General features: G+C 36.0%; 2 protein-coding genes and 1 gene segment (V, D, J or C); all 3 read left to right on the plus strand.

Annotated features, from left to right (window-relative positions):
• The first annotated feature begins 355 nt into the window (after positions 1-355).
• nitr12 (novel immune-type receptor 12) lies at positions 356-2,253 on the plus strand. Its single transcript, XM_059526495.1, has 6 exons — positions 356-443; positions 543-896; positions 974-1,351; positions 1,437-1,565; positions 1,885-1,931; positions 2,012-2,253. The coding sequence occupies exons 1-6, from the start codon at positions 371-373 to the stop codon at positions 2,138-2,140; spliced, it is 1,110 nt and encodes a 369-aa protein (XP_059382478.1). The 5' UTR covers positions 356-370; the 3' UTR covers positions 2,141-2,253.
• Positions 2,254-5,322: 3,069 nt separating this feature from the next.
• On the plus strand, positions 5,323-6,763 carry LOC132113786 (immunoglobulin lambda variable 6-57-like). The segment is given in 3 exon segments: positions 5,323-5,367; positions 5,495-5,851; positions 6,437-6,763. Coding segments are annotated over 3 exon segments (483 nt in total).
• A 1,763-nt stretch (positions 6,764-8,526) lies between these two features.
• si:ch73-266m14.1 (uncharacterized) lies at positions 8,527-10,590 on the plus strand. The gene is made up of 6 exons (XM_059521808.1): positions 8,527-8,592; positions 8,775-9,131; positions 9,301-9,348; positions 9,441-9,593; positions 9,713-9,765; positions 10,333-10,590. Exons 1-6 carry the CDS (start codon positions 8,550-8,552, stop codon positions 10,450-10,452), a joined length of 774 nt encoding a protein of 257 aa, XP_059377791.1. The 5' UTR covers positions 8,527-8,549; the 3' UTR covers positions 10,453-10,590.
• The last annotated feature ends 14,583 nt before the right edge of the window (positions 10,591-25,173 follow it).

Genomic DNA, 25,173 nt, shown 5'->3' on the forward strand with positions numbered 1-25,173 from the left:
ATATATATATTTTACTATTATTATTTATTTATTTATTTATTTTCTATTCTGAGCTTACTGTGTAGCAAGCAAATACAGAAAATAAAAGGTCAAAATAAAAGGTCAAAACTACAGAAAATTTGAATTTGCAATAATTAAAGAATTAAATTACCAGTTGATAATTTGAAAACACCAGTACCAGATTCACAGAGGTTCCAAACATGAACATAAGAACAATAGATAAGCCACATCACATGCTATACGTCTTGGGTCAGAGGCCTGAATGGAAATATGACAACAGCCAATCATGTCTTCTAAATCAGAAAGGCAAGTCTTGACTCCCCTAAACCCAGACCTTTCACACCCACATGTCTTACAAACACTCCATAAGATGTTGCCAGATGCACAGAGGACCTCAACTATGTTTAAAGTACTTCTGATATTTTTTCTACCCTTAAGGACAGGTGTGTTTGTTGTGGAAAGGAGATTAGTTCTGCATAGTTAATTCTCACCTTACAATATTTAAGATAATGTTGATAATGTTTGTACTTTTTCCTCTGCAGGCTTCATCGCATCTGCTGAAGTAGTTCAAAAGAAAGTCCTGGAGACCTTCACTGCAGGGGAAACTATAACTTTAGAGTGCTTGATTTCTCAAGACCATGAAAACTATTTCTCTTGGTTCAAGCAATCTCTGGGAGAAGCTCCAAATTGCATCCTCAGTCTCTATGCTGACACTTTAACACCAACATTGTATGGAGACTTCAAGAATGACAAGAGATTTACAGTTCTAAAGAAAGGAGTTATTTTTGCCCTAACCATAAAAGATGCAAAGCCATCGGATACTGGAATCTATTACTGTGGTTCCCGTGACTATGATCTTATAACTTTTAGTAGTGGGCTGTTTTTAAACTACAAAGGTAAGAAAAACAAGAAGCAGTCAAATTGCTTGTCCTGAAGAAAAAATCTAAATATTGTAATAGTTTTGTAATTTCAGGGGTCAATACAAGACAACATCACATTAAGCAATTTTTGTCTGACATGGACTCTGTTACTTGGGTAAATGAGCATGAGTTTAACCCAGGAGACTCTGTGAATCTTCACTGTTCAGTTCTCACTGAGAAATGTGTAGGAGATCACAACATCTACTGGTTTAGACATGAATCGGGAGATACACACCCAGGAATCATTTACAAGCATGGAAACATAAATGATCAATGTGAGAAGAGCTCTGAGAAAGATTCACATATACGGTCCTGTATCTACAATCTCCCCAAGAAGAACCTCAGTTTAACTGATGCTGGGACTTACTACTGTGCTGTGGCCACGTGTGGAGAGATACTGTTTGGGAATGGAACTCGGCTTGAAATTGGAGGTGAGAAAAATGCATCTGAAGGATTAAATCACATTTTAATTGCAGTTTAAAATATCTAGAATTTTTTTTTTTTTTTTTATCTTAGAACCAATTTCTGAGTTCGTCTGGACTGACTTAAAGGTCCCAGTTTTGGTAGCAACAAATATCTTGTGGTTAGCGATCATCGCTTTCCTTCTATGTAAAAGAGTACAAAAATTACAAAAAGCGTTTTCTGGTAAGCCATTTTCATATCAAGAATATTCACAGATGATCATATTGTATGATAATCTTGATTACTAAAGCATTACTGACAGTAATTTTGATGAAATTAAATGAAATCCACCTTAAAAAATTGTTCTATTGTAAAATGTGATGAATTCTGATTTTATCATTAAGATATGACTTAAAAAAGTTTGATTATTTTGGAGCACACACTGCAAAATATACATGTACATATTAACATATCCAAAAATGTAAATATTAAGATTTTATATTAAAATGTATCTTTAAAAACTCTCTGATTACTGCAACTGAAAAGTTCATATTGTTTACAGACACCCAGCCATTGCAAACAACACTTTCTTCATCTCCTGCCAATGAGGTAAACTTTTAATAAACTACATTTCTTATTCACTCTGTTTTGTTTTACTCATGTAAAGAGTACTTTGCTGTTGGTTTTAGGGTGTAGCAGAGGAGTTGAGCTATGCAGCAGTACATTTCTCTGGAAGAAACTCAAGCAGACACGAGAGTGAAAGAAGCTCATACTCACATGTTGTATATTCCACTGCTAGATGCTCTAGTATTAAATAACAATTCAGTGATATAACATGATAAAGTAATGCTGTTCTTTATGTGTGTATTAGTTATATTTGATGTGTCCGAGTGTTGTTATGAGCGATAATAAAAAGAATGCCATTGTTTCACCTAAACATGTGTCTCTCTCTTTTTAGTAAAACATGTGGTAAAAACATTTAAATCCATTGGTGGAGAAAAATAAATAATAATAAAAAAAACATTATGAAAAAGCCCTTTTAGGTTGGTGACAGCCTTATTCCTTTTCTAAGAGATGTATTATATTATTGGTCAGTGAAGCAAAACTGATATATTACAAAGTATACAACAATATAATACTTATATACATGGGGACAACATACAACAGGAGCTAAACATCTTCAGATCTCATACCCCTAATAAAAAAAGAAATCTCTCTTTTTTGCTCATTGGCACGTTACACTTCCAGGCTTTTTGAGCTAATCACCAGAACCTATATATGCACATAAAATAATAATGATAATAATAATAATAATAATAAATGTCAAATGTAATCAGTTTAAGCAAACCTTTAAATTAAATTAAGGTTTATAACACAGATACCCCTATCTGAGCCAGCTGAAGCAGACTTTCAGTGGAGTGTACAGTTTGGCTATTTCACTCACCCAGCTGCTGAAATTAGAAATTGCAAAGGTGAAGCAGTTAGTCTCAAAAATGCAGTTCAAAAACTGAAACGTCCAGTCTCATGTATACTAAATTTCAAATTTGTACTAGAGGTCCTGAGATCAAGTGAGCATGAGACAACCTTTGGTGAATTTATAAAGCTGGTGTTACTGACAGTTGGTGCCAGGAGGCTGATTTGAAAAAAAATATATTGATAAAACCAATAAGCTCTCACATATGGATAATATCTTATTGATTATTAGTGACGCGTTATAATCTTTCTTATCACCATCTCAACAATACAGTAAATAAGCAGATCAAATCACACAATATAAGAATAAACATTTGTATCTGAGAGCATTTTTTAAATGTTTGTTTTGATGTCAAAGCAGTGTTGCTTAAAGCAGTGTTGCTGTTGTAAAGTTATACAGCTACATATGTGTTTCCGGGGTTTAAAGCAGGTTTGATATGTTTTTTTTGTTTTTTTTCTGGGGGGGGGGGGGGGGGTCAGTCTGTATTTACAGCACTCGGTGTGCTCTTCCAATTGTGTGAGACTCTACCATGCTATATATATAACTGCATTTGCACATACTGTCAGACTGATCCCTTCACACAAACCTAGTTTATATCCTATGCCAGCTTGTTGATGTCTTTTTTTTCATAATTTAAGTTCTATTGCTTTTAAATTAGTTGTTTATTTTTTCTTTTGTTCTTCCCTACCCTTTGCTTTCTTTGTCTATCCACTGTATAACTAATTTGTATTTTGTATTATAATTTTTCATGTAACTTTTTTGAATAAAAATGTAAATTTATTAGAATTGTCTTTCAAGTTCAAGTTCAAGTTAGTTTATTTCTAGAGCATATTTACTTCCGGTTTTTAGCCGACCAAAGTGCTGTACAGTAATCACGATAAAATACATAATGAACCAACAACATCACTATCAACAGTCAAATATGGTGCATTAAAAGATAAATTCAAGTAAATTACACATTACAAGCTAATCCAAACAAATGTGTTTTTAGCACTGTTTTAAACTCAGATAAAGTGGAAGTCATTTTAAGATGAATAGGAAGATTGTTCCATAGAGTGGGCCCCACCACTTCAAAAGCTCTATTTCCCCTCTTTTTCAAGCAGGTTCTAGGAATACGAAGGAGGGATTTGTTTCCTGATCTCAGTTCTCGATTTGAAGTATATGGGTGGAGTAAATCCGATAAATAAGATGGTGCAAGATTATTTAAGGATTTGTAGACTAGTAGTAAAATTTTATAGTCGATTCTATATTGAACAGGTAACCAATGAAAGGATCTCAAAAGCGGTGTCACATGATCAAATTTTTTGCTTTGTTTCTATTTAATTTTAGCTCTGTGGTTAATCAATTTCAATTCATTTTATTATTTAAAATGAGAATCTTGCTGATTTTTGTGCAATATATCAGTCAGATTTTTGTGAAGACAGCAGACACCTATTTTTATTATTATTATTATTATTATTATTATTAGTTCTACTAAGTAATTGTGAAAGTCAAGCAAATATCTGCAATATTTCCAGGTGAGTCTGATATTGAGCTCCCTCTAACAGGCTACGGTAAAACATCAATGAAGAACTGAATTAAAAAAGGGTTATTGTAAGAGTTGTGGTTTTCTAGCTTGACCTTCTTGCATTATAAGCGCTTCTTGATCATATGCAGATAAAGGGAACTCGACATGTGATCACCAAAACTGTGATCTGATTATTATGAAGACAGGCATCTCTTCATATGTGTAAATGTGAATTCATATTGTGTAAATGCTATGATGGAGACATACAAAATTTGCAGTGGTTAAGGTTCCCCAGGACAGGTTTGAGAAGTACTTTAATATAAAACGAGGGTCCTGGCAATGATTTTGAAAACCACTAGGAGGCTATAGTGAGGGATAGTAATCTACTAGATGAGTACTCAACTGAATGAGTGTAACTTCATAAATATATTTCTGCAACCTTGGGCTGGTTGCATAAACTGCTTAGACAAGTCTTAAAAAGGAAGTTGTCTTTTATATATATATATATAAGTGACTTCACTAATGTCATATAAAACACAAATTATACGCTGAAAATATAGCAGAAGGCCAGATATATAAATATAGCAGATATCCAGCAGCATACCTACGCACACCTACCTACGTTTCTAATTTACAATAATAGCCTACAACCTGACATTATGTGAAATATCTCTATTTCACTGACCATTTATGAATACTGCATTAATAATGTATTCAGTGACACAATTATATATGCAGAGGTATGTATTCACAAGAACAAATGTACACATTTAGCTGTACTGTAAGATATCACATTACGTTATCCAATAATATGTTTCAATATTATTCATTCAGAAAATAAATATTTTCAGAGGACTAAAAACTCATTTCCTGTATCATTACTATCAAACATGGGTCTGACCCTAACCGGCCATCTCATTGGTCTATCACAGTTCCTGTGGCAAAAGCCACTCCTCCTTCTTAAATATTTTATATCAGACACTTAATTTCCTCTTCAGCTCTGTTTTGACTCAGTGCAGAAATGTTACACATTTCAGCTGCAGCTTTAATGCTCTTTGGGATGGGTAAGAATTATTTTCTACTGTGGACAATATGGGGAGATATTTATTTTAATTGATAAATTATTTTAATTTAATTATATTGTTTTGTGATGTGATGTGCTATGGATTTACTTTTCTTGTTCAATTTCAGGTTTTCTACAAGTGACGTTTTCAATAGCAAGTATACAGGCTCTTCCAGGACAAAATGTTACTATGTGGTGTTCACACAATATTCGTGTTTCTGGATATCTGTATTGGTACAAACAAACAGACGGGGATGTACCCATTACTATTGTGTACATGTTATACACTGAAAGTCTTCAGAAGGTTGAGCCAAATTATTTTAACAGTTTCACAAAAGATCACATGGTCATGGTCCTGGACCAGTTCAGCAAAAGCACCACCCTAACAATTAAGAAAGTGAAAATGTCTGATTCTGGTTTCTACTTTTGTGGAGCTGGGGGTCATGACAGGAAATTTGGCAATGGAACAATACTTCAAGTGAAAGGTAATCTTTATTTAACCTCTTTCATTACACCTACATATCATATTGTTAGTTGTTGGTTTCACTTTGTCATTAATAGCATGTGTTGGAAAAACACAGTGATTCTGGCCCACAAAACCAGTCTTAAGTCACTGGGGCATATTTGTAGCATTAGCCAACAAAACATTGTATGAGCCGAAATTATAGATTTTTTTATGTAAAAAATCATTAGGATAGGAAGTAAAGATCATGTTACATAAAGACATTTTGTAAATGTCCTACCTTAAATATATCAAAACTTAATTTTCGATTCGTAATATGCATTGATAAGGACTTAATTTGGACAACTTTAAAAGAGATTTTCTCAATATTAGATTTTTCTGCACCCTTAGATTCCAGTTTTCAAATAGTTGTGTCTCTGCCAAATATTGTCAGATCCTAATAAACCATACATCAATGCAAAACGTATGTATTCAGCTTTATTCAGATGATGTATAATCTCAAATAAAAAAAATGCCCCTTATGACTGGTTTTGTGGTGCTGGGTCACAGTTTAATACCTTTGTTAAAGCCGCAATTGACTTATCTTTGCCAAATGTTTTCATATCAGAGAAAAATTACACAGGAACCTCAAAAAAGGGTATGTCATTTTACCATTTTACAGTTTTTAAAATTAAAACTGCAGGTGTTTAAAATTTACTATTGTTCTGGTTTAATTTGTTGATTCAGATTACGTGGGAAATTAATATATAAAATGTGTTCTTTGTGGCATCACTTAAAATGTATTTGAATTTTTAAATTATGTCCACTCTTTTACAGATCATGAGCAGTCATCCGTGTCTACTGAGTACTGTTCTAGAGGCATCTATTTCAAACTGACCCTCCTATTTGGTGGAATAATTTTTTTTTCATGCATTGTTCCTCTTATTTTGGCGATTATCAGGGAAAACAAAAGACAGAAGCATAAAAAAGGTAAACTCTTTACACATAGTTGGAAAAATTAAGTAAAATTACAAATGTGGAGAATATTAAAAATGACTTTGAAATTATGGCTTTTTTCATTTCAACTGATTGACTTTTTCTCTGCTTTTCTAGCAGTCGCTGAACGTCAAGCACAACAGCATAATGACAAGGTAAACTCCACAGACTTACATTAATTTATGCATTTATAACTGCTCATTAATTATTGCTATATGAGTTTTATTTTTATCTTATGAATCCAACTGTACAATATTATTTTTAATTCTGTTGGATGTTAAGGATGTGAATAGTATTATTTTTGCTGTATTTTGCTATTTTTGCAAAAACGTTATCAAAGACTCCAGAATAAACTTTATGTTGTCGTATGATCACCTGAATTTGAATCTTGATGTACATGTTTGTATTTCTTTGCAGGAAAATTATTCAGTAGAATATGCTTCTGTGTATTTCTCAAAGAAGAGACTCAAAACAGCAGGACAACATACTGAGGACCCAGTTGCGGTGTACACTAATACTACTTGAAAAAGGAAACATATTCAAACATATTATGTGTTAATTAATTATTAACTTTTTTAACAGCTAAAGAGCATCACTGTTTTAGTCTTTAAAAATCTAAATACTGAGGTCTTTTCTTTGCACTTTTGTAAATAATGGTTAAGATTATTAAATTTGGTTGCAATACTTTTGACTCCTGATATTAATTCACTATGATGCCATTACACAAAGCCCATTAATTTAGGCTGAGATAACAATTATACATCAGAGTTTTAGGTTGCATCTCAGTTTAAATGCCGCTTAAATTGTCACACTGGTTATTATACATGGATCTCATGGTTACAGACTCATAGATTGTAGTGTTAAATACCATTTAAAGTTTGATCACTCATGGCTAAATAGTAGTTTTACATAATCATGTTTCATGTTTTTTCATGAGCCTGGGTTGTCACTTTCATTCACCTTAAGTTGAATAGTTAGGCAGAAAGCTACAGTCCCGACTGAGTGTTATTTGCTGGGCCTTCAGAGAAAATCAGGATAAAATCAAATTTATCAGTTAAGGTACAATCTATCATGTCAATAATATAATTCAGAAATGATAAAAAAAGACATATTCAAAAACACATTAAAGTCAAACATGCTTTTAGTTCTTTGCTGCTTTGGAACATATGTGACCTGGACCACAAAACCAGTATTAAGTGACAATATCTGTCTGAGATGCAGCTATTTGAAAATCTTGAATCCGAGGGTCCTAAAAAATCTAAATATTAAGAAAATCACCTTTAAAGTTGTCCAAATTAAGTAATTAGAAATTCATATTATCAAAAATTTAGTTTTTATATATTTAAGGTAGGAAATTTACTGAATATCTTCATGGAACATGATCTTTAGTTAATATCCTAATGATTTTTGAAAAAAAAATCTATAATTTTGACCAATACAATGTATTTTTGGCTATTGCTACAAATATACACCAGCTACTTGAGTTTTGTGGTCCAGGGTCACATATATTCTCAATAGTGCTATGAAGAAACTAAGGAGCTAAAGCGGTAAACATCACATCTTTATCAATATATCTGATCGACAATGAATCTTCTTATTTTGAACTAGTAGACGTGGACTTGCTTGCTGATTGACAGGTCTGTCATAGTTTGATGTAAGCACAAGCCACACCCCTTCACATAAAAAAGCACATTGATTTCCTCATTTTAATTTCCTCGTTGGTTCTAGTCTGATTCAGTACTGCAATGGTTCATATAATAATTTCAGCACTGGTGATCTGTGGCACGGGTAAGCATTATTGCACTATAATTACTTCATTCATGCAAGATTAATGAATTATTAATTCAATAATAATTAGTAAACATTAGATGTGAAATAGTTTTATGAGCTTTTGGGACTTTTTTGGGAACATTTTTATTAGGATTTTAAATATAAATATCAAAACACTGTTATTCCTCTGTGATTTTTAGGCTTGCTTACAGCTGTTAAAGCATCTCAGATAGACAATGTATCAGCTCAACCAGGAGAGAATGTCACTATTTGGTGTCAACACAACTCAGACGTTGGAAAGAATATACACTGGTTCAAGCAAACAAAGAGTTCTGTACCTATTGCCATTGTATACATGATGATAAGCTACCAGCTTAAAGAACTACATATTACTTATTTAAATGGTTTTCAAAAAGATCATCTGCTGATGTCTCTGAACTCCAAAAACACCTCCCTACGAATTTTAAATGTGGACGTTTCTGATTCTGGTCTGTACTTCTGTGGTTGGGACTCTTTGATTATGACATTTGGTGATGGAACACAGCTAGACATTAAAGGTAATCTGTCCTGTTCAGTAACACTATTGTAAAGGGTTTATTTTTGCTCCATGTCTAGTTGCAAAATATAACTAAATATATATTACATAATACACATATATGTGGATAATTTTAAATGTGTTAAATGACTAATGATTAAATATATTTAAAGTCTTTATTTATTGTGCAGAGAGGAGTGATACACCACAGCAAAATAAAACAGAAAATACGAATAAAGGTGTTTACACATAACATTCATAACATTATTTACAATAATGCTTTTATCTGAAATGCGGTGTGTTAAAATAAAATTTTATTTAATTTTAACAGATCTGAACAAGAGCACGATTTCTACAAAAGACTGTTCTGAAAATATCTTTTATAAGCTGACCTTTATTTTTGGTAGCATTATTTGTATTCTTACCATCATTCTGCTCACCACGCTCATCATTAAGATACGGGACAGAAGCACACAGGGAAAAGGTAACACTGCATCTATTCAGTTCAGAAGATTTATATACATTGCGGTATGGATATAATTTGGAAAATAACTGTGCAGTGGTTTAATTGTAAATTTAAAAAAGCTAAACCTCTTTTTTTAGTCTCCCTTTCTGTTGCCGCTGGTGCTGATGGCCATGAAACACAACATCATGAGGTAAACTTATTGTTAAAATAAGAATGTTCATTCTCTGAAAAAGTACATTTGAATACATAACCAAAAAGGTTTTTTTTTTACTCGGAAGTCCTCTAAGATCTGCAGAGATCTTGACAAAAATCCTTGAAATTAAACACCAGGGTGACAAATTAAAAAATATTCAGGGTGCAAATTTATGCTATTCAAATTATTAATAAAGAGAACAGTTATAACCCATAAATTAGTCGTATTTAAATATAACTTTTACATCTAACATTGTTCAGGTGAAATGTTTCTTGAGACTGTTTTGCACATGGGCTGTGGGCCTTTTCTGTTTAAGTCTTACCATGTTTTTGAAAAGGCTTGCATAGTTGAAATAAGTCCATGTGAATGCAACTCTCGAGCAGAACATTGCTCTATATCAGGGAAATTTTATATGGTTCACTGTTAGATTGCGCAAAAAATAGTGATGGTATAAAGTGAGAGAATGTATTCGGATTTTAGTAAGCTTTATATATACACAAAAATCATTATTTAAGTTACATTTATTTTTACATATTATTAAATACATATTTCAATCTGTTGCAGGAGCCTTATTCATCAGTGTATGCCGCTCTACAATTCTCAAAACACAAATCCAGAAGAGCAGCCAGAAATCCAGATACAGAAAATCCGGATACAGAAGTTGTGTATTCTGCCACTAGATAGTCCAACAATGGCACACGGTCAAATACTGTAGATTACTCTAATGTTTAAAAGCCATAAACTCATCAAGACTCTAATATATATATATATATATATATATATATATATATATATACGCTATTACTAATGCTGTACACTTAAAGCGAATGTGAGCTCTGCAATGTTTAGCATTTTCAATGCAATAAAAGTTGTAAAGATCAAATGCATTTGAAAGTTCTAAGAACTTTAATTTATATCTGAAAAGTTCTCTGTAAGTTAGATATAAGCACACCCTTATTCAAGAGGTAGGGTTTGTGAATGTTATCACTTCCTATACAGACCTTGACAGGAAGAAGCTGTTCAGTACAGAATAATACGTGGCGAGGGGAACTTGACCGGACCAAATTACAAAGCTGTAAATATACACACCAAAACATACACTGTAAAAAAAATCAAAAGTTTAAGGCAACCAGATTCAGTAGATTTTAGAGTTTTTTTAACTAATTTTTGTAGGAGATTTTTGAGTTTTCTCTACTTTTTGTTGTATAAACTGAAATGTCCTGAAGCCGGTTGCCTTAAACTTTTACGTTTTCTCAACTTTAGTTTTTTTACAGTGTAGCTGTACAAAAATATTAAAAATCTTATTAACTAGGCTCACAATTGACAACAATTTAGTACTTTGTGAGCAGCAGCAGTATAGCCTGATCATATGAATTGATAGTATTACTCATGACAATTTAAAGAAAATATTTAAACATTGTGTAAATCTGATTAAATGTGTGTGTAAACAGTTTAAATCAGATAAAAGCTTTCTTATATATCTGCATGCCAGTGTGTGCACCTGTTAGCACATGAGAGCATCACAGTTTGACTGTTTTCCACCCACCAGACTGACCCCAGCTCATCTCTCAACCACACAAACACTACATGCCTTTCACACTACTTTCCATAACCACAGACAAAACACCCCTTGTTTTTAAGTGAGGTGTTAAGTCACAGATGGCAATAACTTGAATTTGAATAAAAAAAAAAAAAAAAGATTATTATTATGAAACAGCAATGACAATAAAAAATATATTCATATTTTTATGAAAAGAAAAATTTTAATGCTATATATATATATATATATATTCATTTGTAAATATACAGTATTATTCATAATATGATATATACAGTAATACTTTGAACTACTTTGAAACGTAGCAGGCTAGGCTCATTTATAAAATTTAAAATGTTACTCTTGCTTAATTTGATCTGCCACTTATCTTGATCCAACCTGCAGTCCTAAACATGTTACATGGTCTTGGCCAGCACTGTAGAAACATGGAATAAGAGCTGGTAATCATCTGCCGGGACATTGACTGTTTAGTTAACATAAATTTTCTTTAACTCTAAAGCACAACACAATGTCATATGATGATCTAATATAGTAATGTGTCTTATCTTTACTAAGATGTTGTGAAGACTTAGTGTCACTGCAAATTTAGCACAATGCATTGTTAAAGTGTGCAAAAAACCACATGATAGCTCCTTTCATACATTGACTAATGGTTTCGAAAAAACAGACATATGCCACTGAATACATGTAAGATAATGAATTTAATGCACAGCACTCAGGTTGCGGTCAGCTTTTGTTTCTGAAAGTAACAGAATAAACAAGCGGCCTTCAGCACGCTTAGATCTCTGTGCGTAAAAGTTTCCATACATCGCTCTTATTGCAGTGAAACCCAAGCATCAAAGTGCAGACAGTTGTGATCTGGCTATGTTTAGAGTTTTTCCTCCGGCATGGCCAAGCAACCCTAAATAAATGATGATTATACAAGCACCTCTTTAATCAACTGAATCACCATGCATAGGTATTTTTGCCCTTGTTCAAAATATGCCATGTTAATGGGATTCTTAACTTTGCGAAGTGATAATTTGACTAGATGCTCTTTACCTGAAGGTGCAATTTAAAAAAAAGTTTGAAGTTCATTCCATATTTCATATTTCTCAAAGCAAATATCTTGCTTAGGCCCATTTTTAATATCAAATGTTAATATTTATTTATTTTCAAATACTGTTGTTTTTAAACACAAAATCACATGACCTACAGGAGGGGTGTCCAATCCTGCTCCTGGAGGGCCAGTATTATACAGAGAGCTTCAGTTCCTGTTGGAGTGAATTTCTACAGGACAGTGCCCCTTAAGCAGCAGGTCTGGACACCCCTGACCTACAGTAATAAATATATTGCTAGTCTGAGGAAACTGCTACAGTACCTATATGAGCTTAGAGTTTACAAGAATAAATTTTATTTTATTTGCATTAAAATATGTAAATAAATTTGAGGGATTCTAATATTTTGAGGGAAACTGACTTATCAAAGCACTGTCTGACTACTTGTTCTGTAGTGGTTTGACAGCAGGGAGGTGTTTTGAGCCTGTGGTATTCCAATGACTGCATGTAGGGGGCACCAGTTTATTAGTTGACATGTTTCACGGGATAATATTCATTGGACATGTTCTAAGGATTAAATAATCAAGCATCAAAAAGCATCCAAAGTGTGTCTAATAGCCTAATGTACAACATTTAAATGTCCCCTCTTTTTCTAGACCACATATAAATGTATTTTTTAGGGGATGACGTTATTGGAACAATATAATTAATAAGGTTGCTCAAATAACATTGGACATGTTTCTTTCATTCTTTCTTTTTGTATTTTGATCATAATGGGTATTAAGGAAATATAGCAAATAACTTCAGTCAAAAACTACTGAAAATGAGAGTTCACAAGAATGAAAAATTAAACCCAGATCTTTCACACCCATGTCTTACAAACACTCCATAAGATGTTGCCAAATGCTCAGAGGACCTCAATCATGTTTAAAGTACCTCTGAAATGTTCTTTTCTACACTTGAGTAAAAGTGTGTTTGTTGTGGAAAATTTGCAATATTTAAGAGAATAATATTCTGATCTGATGATACTGTTTGTATGCTTTCCTTCTCAGGCTTCATCAAATCTGCTGCTGTAGTTCAAAAGAAAGTCCTGGAGACCTTCACTGCAGGGGAAACTATAACTTTAGAGTGCTAAATATCTCAAAGCTATGAAAACGTCTCAGGTTACGAATGTAACTATGGTGCCCTGAGTAGGGAAATGAGACACTGCGTCCTCTCGGATTCGCTATGTCGAACAGCTCATTGTGACCCGTGTCTGAAGCATACTTTGAAAAAACACCAACGAGTTGGCCGGTGACAGCCTCTGATGCCACTACCGGCGTGACTATAAATAAGCGATAGGAGAACATGTCATCCACGTCTTCGTCTGAAGCTTGCGTCTGAAGCATGGCAGGGAGCTAGAGGTTGCAGTGTCTCGTTCCCTAATCAGGGGACCATGATAACATCCATAACCTGAGATGTTCCCTTTCAAGGGAACTTCGAACTGCGTCCTCGAGGGGAGTGCAGGCCAGAATCATGGCAAACACTAAGTACCAATTCTACCATTTCCATGGAAGTTGCCCCTGGTAAGTTTAGACGGCTGTCCATGACATTATCCCTTATGGCCAAAGGCCTAAGCTACCATAGCATGGATTTTCAAATACTGTTCTAAGGAGGGGCTCTTGTGGCACTCTGATCGAGCAGCTCATAGATGGAATGGTGCATCTCAAAACAATATGTTTGAGAGTCATCAACTTTTGCATCAACTCAAGGGCAGCGCTGCTAAACTACCACGAGAATCGCCCGGATAGCCCTTCACGTTGAGGGAAGCAATGCTTGAAGTGTTTTAACAAATACACACTGGCTGAATGGAGCCCAAGGAACCAAGGTCTAACCATCTCAAGAAGGGATCGAAGCTAATAACCCTTACTGTACAGGATTTCAGAAAGTGCGCAGAGTCTTGCGTGCACACTTACCACTTACGTGGATTTTAGAAAGCACACAGAGCTTAGCGTGTGTACCTGAAGGTTCCTAAGCATCGTAGAGGCACTGAACTGCACAGGAGAGGCAAGCTCAAATTTTACAATCCTCTGGCGAGGGGAGCATCCCCTGAGGCAGTATATACAAGAAGACTTCCGTAACTACCACCTCCACTTCACGCTGGATGCAACAGCACAACTAAGCGGCCAAGAGCCCCCTCAAGGTGATCAATGAGTCTCCCGCAGAAGCCTGTGATCTCGGCTGCCTAATACCAGAGCATGAGGCCGGACGGCCCGGTGCTGATGACTGTTTAGTAAACACCGTAACTGAGCACTGCAAAGGAAACTTACAGAGTTTATTAGTAGACACATTACCACCAGCAATTTAATACCCATAAGTATATACAGAAAGGGTTACATACTCACCCACCCTCCTGCACTGGAGCTCCAGTCTCAAGGGGCGCCTTCTTTTACCGTCTCGACGGAGGTACCGATAAGTGCGGAAGGCGAGACCAGAGCATCGAGAAGAAAGCCCCTTTCTTTCTTCCCGATGTCTGCCTGGTTCACCCACAGATGTCTCTCCGTTACCACCATGGCTGCCATAGACTTACCCATGGCGGAGGCGGCCTGCTTGGTAGCATGGAGAGAGGGATCTGTGGTGCGGCACAGCTCGGCCACCTGGTCAGCTAAAAGGCCCTCGCCTCTATCCAGGTCCTTCAGCAGATCAGCCTGATAAGCCTGAAGCACTGCCATCATGTGCAATGAAGCCACAGTCTGACCTGCTGCTGCGTATGCTCTGCCATTTAAGCGGGATGTATCCTGGAGGGGCTTAGATGGCAAAGAGGGAGATTTAAGAGAGGATGTTTCCCCCACAGAGAGATAGCTAGCCAGCATCTCTTCTACAGGGGAGATCCTCTCATAGCCGCTTTCACGCATCGCATCGATGTTGGTATAACTCGTATGCTGAAACTGATGGATATGAGAAGAAAACGGCCTCTTCCATTCTTTTTCAACTTCTGCATGTAAATCAGGCAAGAATGGAGGGCTCACCTGAGCTGCAGGGCTATGATCAGAAAAATAACGCTCGTCGACGCGACCTCGCGGAGTCACTTTGTTTGGCACGCTTCCATGGCAAGTCCAACTTTGCCGTGGTGTGATCCATAAGTCAAGTCAAGTCAAGTCGTTTATATAGCACTTTAAACAAAATACATTACGTCAAAGCAACTGAACAACATTCATTAGGATTCATAACCTCTAACAGCTCCACATACACAGGTCAGGAGGATTTAGAAGGCTCAGCCTCAGCCTCTTCGCCACCCTCAGACATCTCCTTCTTCCTGGGCAGAACCCAGCAGAGCACTAACTTCAGTATCATAAAGCGTTAATGACAACACATCTTCCTCCTGAAGTTCACTCTCATCTGCCGCCGAAGAGCGCAAAAGGTAAAGTCCCTCTGTAAACTCCTCAGCGAGATCCACCTGCGATCCCCACAAGCTCATTCTCCTCCGGTCCTGAACCGCGGAAAGCAGATGGCTGTCCCTCTTTCCTCGAAAAGAGAGACAGATGAGAGCGGAGCTTTTTCATAGAAAAACACTCACAATGCATGCAGATCTCCCCCTCAAGGAAATTTGCTAGCTCTTACCGTGGTCGTTTCTCAGATGCACACTTCAAACAAAACAGTCAATGAAGACGAAGAAGAGGATGACGTGTTTTCCTGGCACTTATTTACAGTCGTGCCGGTAGTGACATCAGAGGCTGTCGCCGGCCAACTCGTTGTTGTTTTTTCAATGTATGCCTCAGACATGAGTCATGACGAGGTGTTCCCCATAGCGACCCTTAGAGGACACAGTTCGAAAGGGAACTACATTTCTTGGTTCATGCAATCTCTGGGAAAAGCATAAATTAATCCAGCAGTTAAATAATCATTTGAAATTGTTGAAGTTGTTTATATGTTGTTGTGCTACAAACAGAAACACTTGTTTGTTTACTCTGTTGAGACGTGCTGCGTTTGGTCTCGTACTCTATCGCATACATTGTCAGTGTTGTGCGCTTGCTTAGACCTTTGTTGTGATCTCTTTTTCTTTGTCTTGTTTCATTTCTGTTTCAGTTGTTTTTTGTTTATAACCAAATCTCACTATGTGTTTCCAGATCCCTACTATCACTACCACTCGCAAACCACACATCACACAATGTAGACAGTGCAATCTTAACAATCTGCACACTTTGTCTATATCTGCTAATACACTACTTTCTTTTTCTATTGGTCTCTGGAATTGCCAGTCTGTTGTAAACAAAGCCGATTCCATTACTTCTATTATTAGTCATTCAAACCTTAATCTCATGGTCCTAACAGAGACCTGGATCAAACCAGAGGACATTGCTCCACCTGCAGCACTCTCCAATAATTTCTCATTTTCCCACTCCCCCAGTTTGACTGGAAGAGGTGGAGGTACTGGTCTGCTCATCTCTAATGATTGGAAATTTTATTCTTTACCATCTTTGGGTATCAACAGCTCCTTTGAATTTCATTCAGTTACTGCTAACTACCCTTTTAAAATAAATTTTGTAGATGTCTATTGACCCCCAGGACCACTAGGTAACATTTTGGATGAATTAGATGTGTTGCTCTCAACCTTTTCTGAGCATGGTACTCCCCTAGTTATGCTTGGAGATTTCAACATCCATCTAGATAAACCTCTGTTTGCTAATTTCCACACTCTACTAACCTCTTTTGATCTCAACCGAGTGTCAACTACTGCTACTCACAAATCAGGCAACCATCTGGACCTTATTTATACACGACACTGCTCTGCTGATCATGTTCTGGTTACTCCACTGCACACGTGGGACTACTTCCTCCTCACTCTTAACCTCAACATGGTCCCTGACACATCACTTACCCCTCCACATGTCATCTTTGGACGTAACCTATGCACACTTTCACCCTCCCGGCTATCTGCAATGGTTTCATCTTCCCTTCCTTCCCCTAAACTGTTTGCAGCTTAGGATGCTAACAGTGCTACTGATACTGCTCCACTCTTACATCTTGTTTAGACACGGTTTGCCCCTTATCTTCCAGGCCAGCCCGTAACACCCCTTCTGCCCCTTGATTATCTGATGTTCTACGTGAACACCGTTCTAAGCTTAGAGCTGCTGAAAGGGTGTGGGGCAAGTCCAAAAATACTACTGACCTTAATGTGTATCAGACACACCTATCTTAATACTACTGACCTTAATGTGTATCAGACACACCTATCTTCTTTCTCTGCTAATGTATCCACTGCTAAAATAACATACTACCATAACAAAATTAACAATTTGTCTAACTCTCGCATGCTTTTTAAAACATTTTCCTCACTTCTTTGTCCTCCTCCTCCCCCTCCTGCTTCATCTCTAATAGCTGACGACTTTGCAACGTTTTTCATTAATAAAATTAAACACAGTGCAAAATTTTCCACACCACAATCAGTCAAGCTCATATCACCAGCAAACTTACACTCATTTACATCCTTCTCTTCACTCTCTGAGGCAGAAGTCTCAAAACTCATCCTTTCTAATCACCCTACTACTTGCCTGCTTGATCCTATTCCATCTTATCTCCTTCAAGCCATTTCTCCTGCAGTTGTACCTGCACTCACTCACATCATCAACACATCCCTCCACACTGGTGTTTTTCCCTCATCATTTAGACAGGCACGTATAACACCACTACTTAAGAAACCCAACCTCAACCCATCTCTTTTAGAGAACTACAGACCAGTTTCCCTTCTTCCTTTCATTGCAATAACACTTGAACCAGCTGTGTTCAACCAAGTCTCTACATTTCTCACACACAACAACCTCCTTGACAGCAACCAATCTGGCTTCAGAAGTGGACATTCAACTGAAACGGCCTTGCTCTCAGTTGTTGAAGCTCTAAGACTGGCAAGAGCAGAATCCAAATCTTCAGCACTTATCCTGCTTGATCTGTCTGCTGCTTTTGACACGGTTAACCACCAGATCCTCCTATCAACCCTACTGGCAAAAGGCATCCCAGGAACCACATTTCAATGGTTTGAGTCCTATCAGATAGGTCCTTCAAAGTATCTTGGAGAGGTGAGGTGTCCAAGTCACAACATCTAACTACTGGGGTGCCACAGGGCCCAGTTCTTGGACCACTTCTCTTCTCTGTCTACATGGCATCATTAGGTTCTGTCATTCAGAAACATGGCTTTTCATACCACTGCTATGCTGATGACACTCAACTCTACCTCTCATTCCATCTTGATGATCCGACGGTAGCTATTCGCATCTCAGCTTGTCTAACAGACATTTCTTCCTGGATGATGGACCATCACCTTCAACTCAACCTTACCAAGACAGAACTGCTCCAGCAAACCCATCGTTTCATCACAATTTCACCATCAAGTTAGGCACATCAACCATAACTCCTTCAAAAACAGCTAGAAGCCTTGGAGTTATGATTGATGATCAGCTGACTTTCTCAGACCACATTGCTAAAACTGTCCGATCCTGCAGATTTGCTTTATTCAACATCAAGAAGATCAAGCCCTTTATTTCGGAAAATGCTGCACAACTCCTTGTTCAAGCTCTTGTTCTGCCGAGGCTGGACTATTGCAATGCCCTCTTGGCAGGTCTTCCAGCCAATTCTATCAAACCTTTACAATTAATTCAGAACGCGGCAGCAAGATTAATTTTTAATGAGCCAAAAAGAATACACATTACACCTCTGTTTATCAATTTGCATTGGTTCCCAATAGCTGCTCGCATAAAATTCAAGGCAATGATATTTGCCTACAAAACCACCACTGGCTCTGCACCCATTTACCTAAATTTGTTACTTCAGACTTATGTGCCCTCTAGAAGCTTGCGTTCTGCAAGTGAACGTCGCTTGATTGTGCCATCCCAAAGAAGCACAAAGTCACTTTTACGGACTTTTAAATTAAATGTTCCCTCCTGGTGGAATGATCTCCCCAACTCAATCCGGGCAGCTGAGTACTTAGCCATCTACAAGAATCGGCTTAAAACACATCTCTTTCATCTTTATTTGACCCTCTAACTTTAACACTCACTATTCTAATTCTATTCTTAAAAAAAAAAAAAAAACCTTTCTAATCTTTTTGTATTCTATTTTCTTTACATTTATTATGCAATTGTATGTGTGTGTGTGTGTGTATGTGTAAAGATCTCTAACACAGGCTTGCTCTATTCTTTTTTTATTGTATCTGTTTTCTTTTTATTTATTATATTATTTAAAATCCCATGCTACGTGTACTGTGTTAACCTAACTGAGACTTGTTATAGCACTTATATATCATTGCTCTTTTTGTTATTTTTGATTGCTTCCACTGTCCTCATCTGTAAGTCGCTTTGGATAAAAGTGTCTGCTAAATGAATAAATGTAAATGTAAATGTAAATATAAATGTAAACAGGTTTGATGACATGCTAATGTGATAGATTGGATGCTACAATGACAAATTTTATTTGCCTATTTTTTGTCTGCATTTTTCAGCCTCATTTTGGGTGAAGGAAAAGAATGTATCTATTCTGATTGTTAAATTCTGAGAGGAACCCTTATGCTGTCAGCCACATGAAAGAAAAAAATAAACTAGGCCTATATATTTTTAGCGTTGTTGTTATATTCCTTTTGAACTAGGCATGCATTTTCGAGGAAACTAAGCCTGACTGATTTATCATCTTTTATTATTTATCTGATTTGCATGTAATATGTGCAAATTATTTATGTGTCTTGTTTTGCACTTTATATTTTATATGCTGCAAATAACTTATGAAAAGTAGGCTAAGTATCTTAGCTAATCCGTTTTCTGGAACTTAGTGATATGAAATAATGACCTTTATTCAGGTACAACAAAGATTTCTTTTTTTAAACCAACCCAATTAATGACAAGTTTAGACCACATGACAGGAAGATGTGGCTTAAGCGGTCAAGTTGCATAATTTGCACAAAGCCTCCACCCCAATACTTAATCTATAACCCTTTCAAAATTGATCTTTTATCCTGCAGAAAGGCCTGTTGCATGTGTAATCTTCTACAGATCAGTTATGATGACTAAATGATATGAGGCGCCATGTAGGATTTAAATCAAACTAGCTTATCAATACATATATAAAACACGTGCATATACACCTGTAAATTACTCACATATACATGCATACTACTGGATGTTCAAAAATACATATATAAAATACACGTGAACACTAATATGAAATCGATACCAATACATATAATGTTAGCAATGTGTGCATACACACTTGTGAAAAACTTGCAACTATACGTACATATAAACTTGACGTGTGCATACACCTACAGACACTCGCATATACATATAAACTTGATCCGTGCATATACACCTATCGAACACTCGCACATACATATAAACTTGATGCATACACACCTACACATACTCGCACATACATATAAACGTGATCCGTGCATATAGACCTACTAAAAACTCGCACATACATATAAACTCGCTGCATACACACGTACACATACTCGCACTTACATATAAACTTGATCCATGCATATACACCTACTAAACACTCGCACATACATATAAAACACTCGTGCATACATAAAAAATAAAATTGTATGCATTATTTGTATACATATATATGCAAGTGATTTCATATATGGATGTGCGTGAATTTTCAGTGTAAAATGTAAAATGTAAAAAAAAACTTTAAAAATGGTTAATAGTACAACATTTGTCTCAAATAGTAGGCTATACAAGGTTTTTTTTATTTGCATATGATGTACTGATAAAGTACACATCCACCATCCCCTGCATCAGATAAAAAGAAAAGTTAATTCTGAGAATGTTTACCCATTTCTTCATGTATGTGTGCAATAATGGCTCATATATAACTTGAGAAAATGTAAGTCTCCCCCATTAGAAGAGCTTCTGCAAACTAGGAACAAATTAACAGGCAGAAGTGCAAGTATCAAACTCTGCTGATTTGTAACATATATATTAATTACAAACAGCTTCTCCACATGAACTGTAGGCTCTCATGCACCTCCATGTGAAACCTTTTTTTAAGGAAAAAAAAGTTAAATAGTTGTTACTGCATACGAGTCTTTATATATAGTTCTTTATTCTCAATGACACCAAATATCTCAGACACTGAACATTTCAGAACACTGGCGAGTACATGAACCATGATATCATACTCGCCAGCAGTAAGGTACAGTAACTGGCAGTTTCGATCTAGAAAAAGGTGAGAATTTCACAATTTCACTTCTATGCAATCTTCACGAAATACCTTCCAAAAAGCTATACAGTACAAGTTACACACACACACAGAGAGAGAGAGAGAGAGAGAGAGAGAGAGTAAAATGTCCTGTCTCTAGTTAAAAAATATAAAATGTGTTCCCAACTAAGTCCCAGTCCCACTTGAGCTTAGCCATTTTCAGAAATAAAACCCTTTCGCACATGAGTTCAAAATATCTAGCTGAGCCCCAGCGTGAGTTTCTTTAGGCGACCGTTATTGTTTCCATGGCGACGCGTCATGCTTGTCATGTAACACAACACAGCCACAATAGATCTGTATGACACATGGATTGCTTTTATTTTATTTTTCCTGTTTTATTCAAAATATTTGCAAACATAGTCAATATATTATGAAATCTATGATATTCAAATTCTGAAATATGTGCAAATAGCTTAAACACTTTTATATCGACCGTGTTAGTTGATCTATACCTTAATTCTGAAAATGGCTAAGCTCACTAGTGGGACTGGGACTTAGTTGGGAACACATTTTATATTTTGTAACTCGAGGCAGTTAAACTCTCTCTCTCTCTCTCTCTCTCTCTCTCTCTCTCTCTCTCTCTCTCTCTGTGTGTGTGTGTGTGTGTATAACTTGCATAGCGTTTGGAAGGTATTTTGTGAAGAATGCATAGAAGTGAAATTCTCACCTTTTTCTAGATTGAAACTGCCAGTTACCTTACTGCTGGCGAGTGTGATATCATGGTCCGTGAACTTCGTCGGCGGATGACGTTGGCATCGTTTGCCTGTTATTGATGCTTTGTATGCCAGGGCTCGAAGGTAGGGCTGTGCAAAAAATCAAATACTATTTTCATGCACATCCCATCAGTAGATGACGCTCCTGTAATTAGAAGTATATCTCAAGCACGTGCGTTCAGATCAGGGTTGCCAGGTTTTCACAACAAATCCTTCCCAGTTGCTTCTCAAAACTAGTCCAAAACTAGCCCAATCGCGTTTCCAGGAGGTTTTCCCCGATAAAAATTGCTTCCCGGGGTTAAAATATACATTTTTTGGAAGAGTTGCCTTGGTAAAATTCGCATTTTAGGGGCTAAATATAACGTTATTGGTAGTGGGGTTGCTTCAAACCGCGGACAATCGCAGACTTGAAAAACAATCGCAGACTTGGCAAAAATATATATATTTTTTACATAAATACAATTAAACCCACTAACCGGAAGTTATAGCTCAAATATTCTTCTCATATATTCGAACTAAATGAACCGAAGGACACAAAGAAAATAAAAAAAATAAATAAAAATCAGATTTGGCAATTACACAAACCCTAGTGTAAAGAATAACAACAAATACCTCATTTTTTAAACAAGTTTGGAAGGAGCCATATACCTGGAGAAAATTTGAGCTATATGCTCTCTCACACGCGAGAATGTTTGAAAGTGCAGTCTTTGTGCAGGCACAACAGTACGTGGGCGATTACAGGGTATATGCAAAGAGTTTCTATGTAACCGCATGTCTTTCATATATTTGCAAAGATATATAGTGTTTCACATGTATGCGCAAGTGATTCACTTGTACGCACAAGTGTTTCAGTGTGTATCGCAAGTGTTTCAGTGTGTATCCCAAGTGATTCATTTGTACACGCAAGTGTTTCAGTGTGTATCGCAAGTGTTTCAGTGTGTATCGCAAGTGATTCACTTGTACACGCAAGTGTTTCAGTGTGTATCGCAAGTGATTCACTTGTACGACAAGTGTTTCAGTGTGTATCACAAGTTTTCAATGGGTTTCGCCTCAAACGGCCTCCCATATAGACAGGTTACTTCCGTACACGCTTAAACTTAAATGACTTCCTTTTACACTGAAATCCCTTCCGTTTACACTGAAATTTCACGCACATCCACATATAAAATCACTTGCATATATATGTACAAAAATAATGCATTAAATGTTATTTTTTATGTATGCGCGAGTTTTATGGATGTGTATGCACGTATCGAGTTTATATGTATGTGCGAGTGTTTAATAGGTGTATATGCACGGATCAAGTTTATATGTATGTGCGAGTATGTGCAGGTGTGTTTGTATGCAGCGAGTTTATATGTATGTGCGAGTGTTTTATATGTATGTGCGAGTGTTTAGTAGGTGTATATGCACGGATCAAGTTTATATGTATATGCGAGTGTCTGTAGGTGTATGCACGCATCAAGTTTATATGTATACAAAAGTTATTCACAAGTGTGTATGCATACATTGCTAACATTATATGTATTGGTATCGATTTCATATGAGTGTTCACGTGTATTTTATATATGCATTTTTTAACATCCAGCAGTATGCATGTATATGTGAGTAATTTATAGGTGTATATGCACATGTTTTATATATGTATTGATAAGCGAAGTTTGATTTAAATCCTACATGGCGCCTCATAAAATGATCATACATCATATGCATTGTACTTAACCTGTGTAAGTATGAATTTAAGATTTTTCTTTAAACCTTTAGCAAATGACTTTCGGACAAAAACAATTAATAATAATAATAATAATAATAATAATAATAAATTACTATGAAATCATAGCCCTGCTTAGCACACCCCTTTAAAAAAATACTCATATGTTTAGTTATTCTTTTCTTCATGCTTCTAAAAAATAAAAATAATTGTGTTATATCACCATAATTTATCTTATCATAATTCTTCCTGTGGCAGGTGAACATTTATTTGTCTGTGCTCTGCTCAACACTGGTACCAGTCACTGTGGCATCAATGCTTCTCAACATCCTCTTGTATATATAAAATATTAAAAATAAAATAATAAAAAATAAAAAAGTTATAATATAAAACTCAGGTAACATTTCAGTCTGCTAGAACTTAAGTATCCCCTATGTTTTTTATTAAAATCTTACCTTTGTCACTTATCTTTCAGACACACCAACAGACCAAAAAGCTAAGCGATGACATAAACTTGCTAAAATACAAGATGTAGAGACCCAGTTTGTATACAGCTGTAAAAGATGATTGATTATTTATTTAATATTTGATTAAATATTTGATTGTTGTCATAATATTGTTTTAACAAATAAAAAAGGTTTATAGTTTTATTTTTAACTTGTTTTAGAATCCATTTTATCCTTTATTCCATCTGATGAGTTTCATTTTATTTAAATTAGATAATATAATATTAGTTGTATAATATTAGATTTCTAATGTTTTATAGTGTTTATTTTATTTTTATTTTTTTTAGTAAAGTTCCTGTAACAAAGTTCATAAGTCGGGAAAAAGGAGGCGTGAACCAGCGAACATTTAGATAAAACTTTAATGATAAAATACACTCAAAACAATGGGACAGCCCCTCGCGGATGACAAACAAAACCAAAACTCAAAATAATATCCAGGCCTGGTCCTCTCTCGTCCTTAACTGTTGTTACTCCTCTTTTTATCCTTCCGGAGCTCCTCCGTGGGACTCGAGACTGGTGAGTGGCACAGGTGTCTCTCATTTCCAATCACTCCACCAGCCTCGCTCCATTCCCACGGTTCTCAGCCCCACCCCACTCGTCACATTTCCAAATTATAAATATTTACCTTTCTTAACCTGTGCATTGT

This window comes from Carassius carassius, chromosome 3 (assembly GCF_963082965.1).
Source record: "Carassius carassius chromosome 3, fCarCar2.1, whole genome shotgun sequence".
NCBI classification, from domain to species: Eukaryota; Metazoa; Chordata; class Actinopteri; order Cypriniformes; family Cyprinidae; genus Carassius; species Carassius carassius.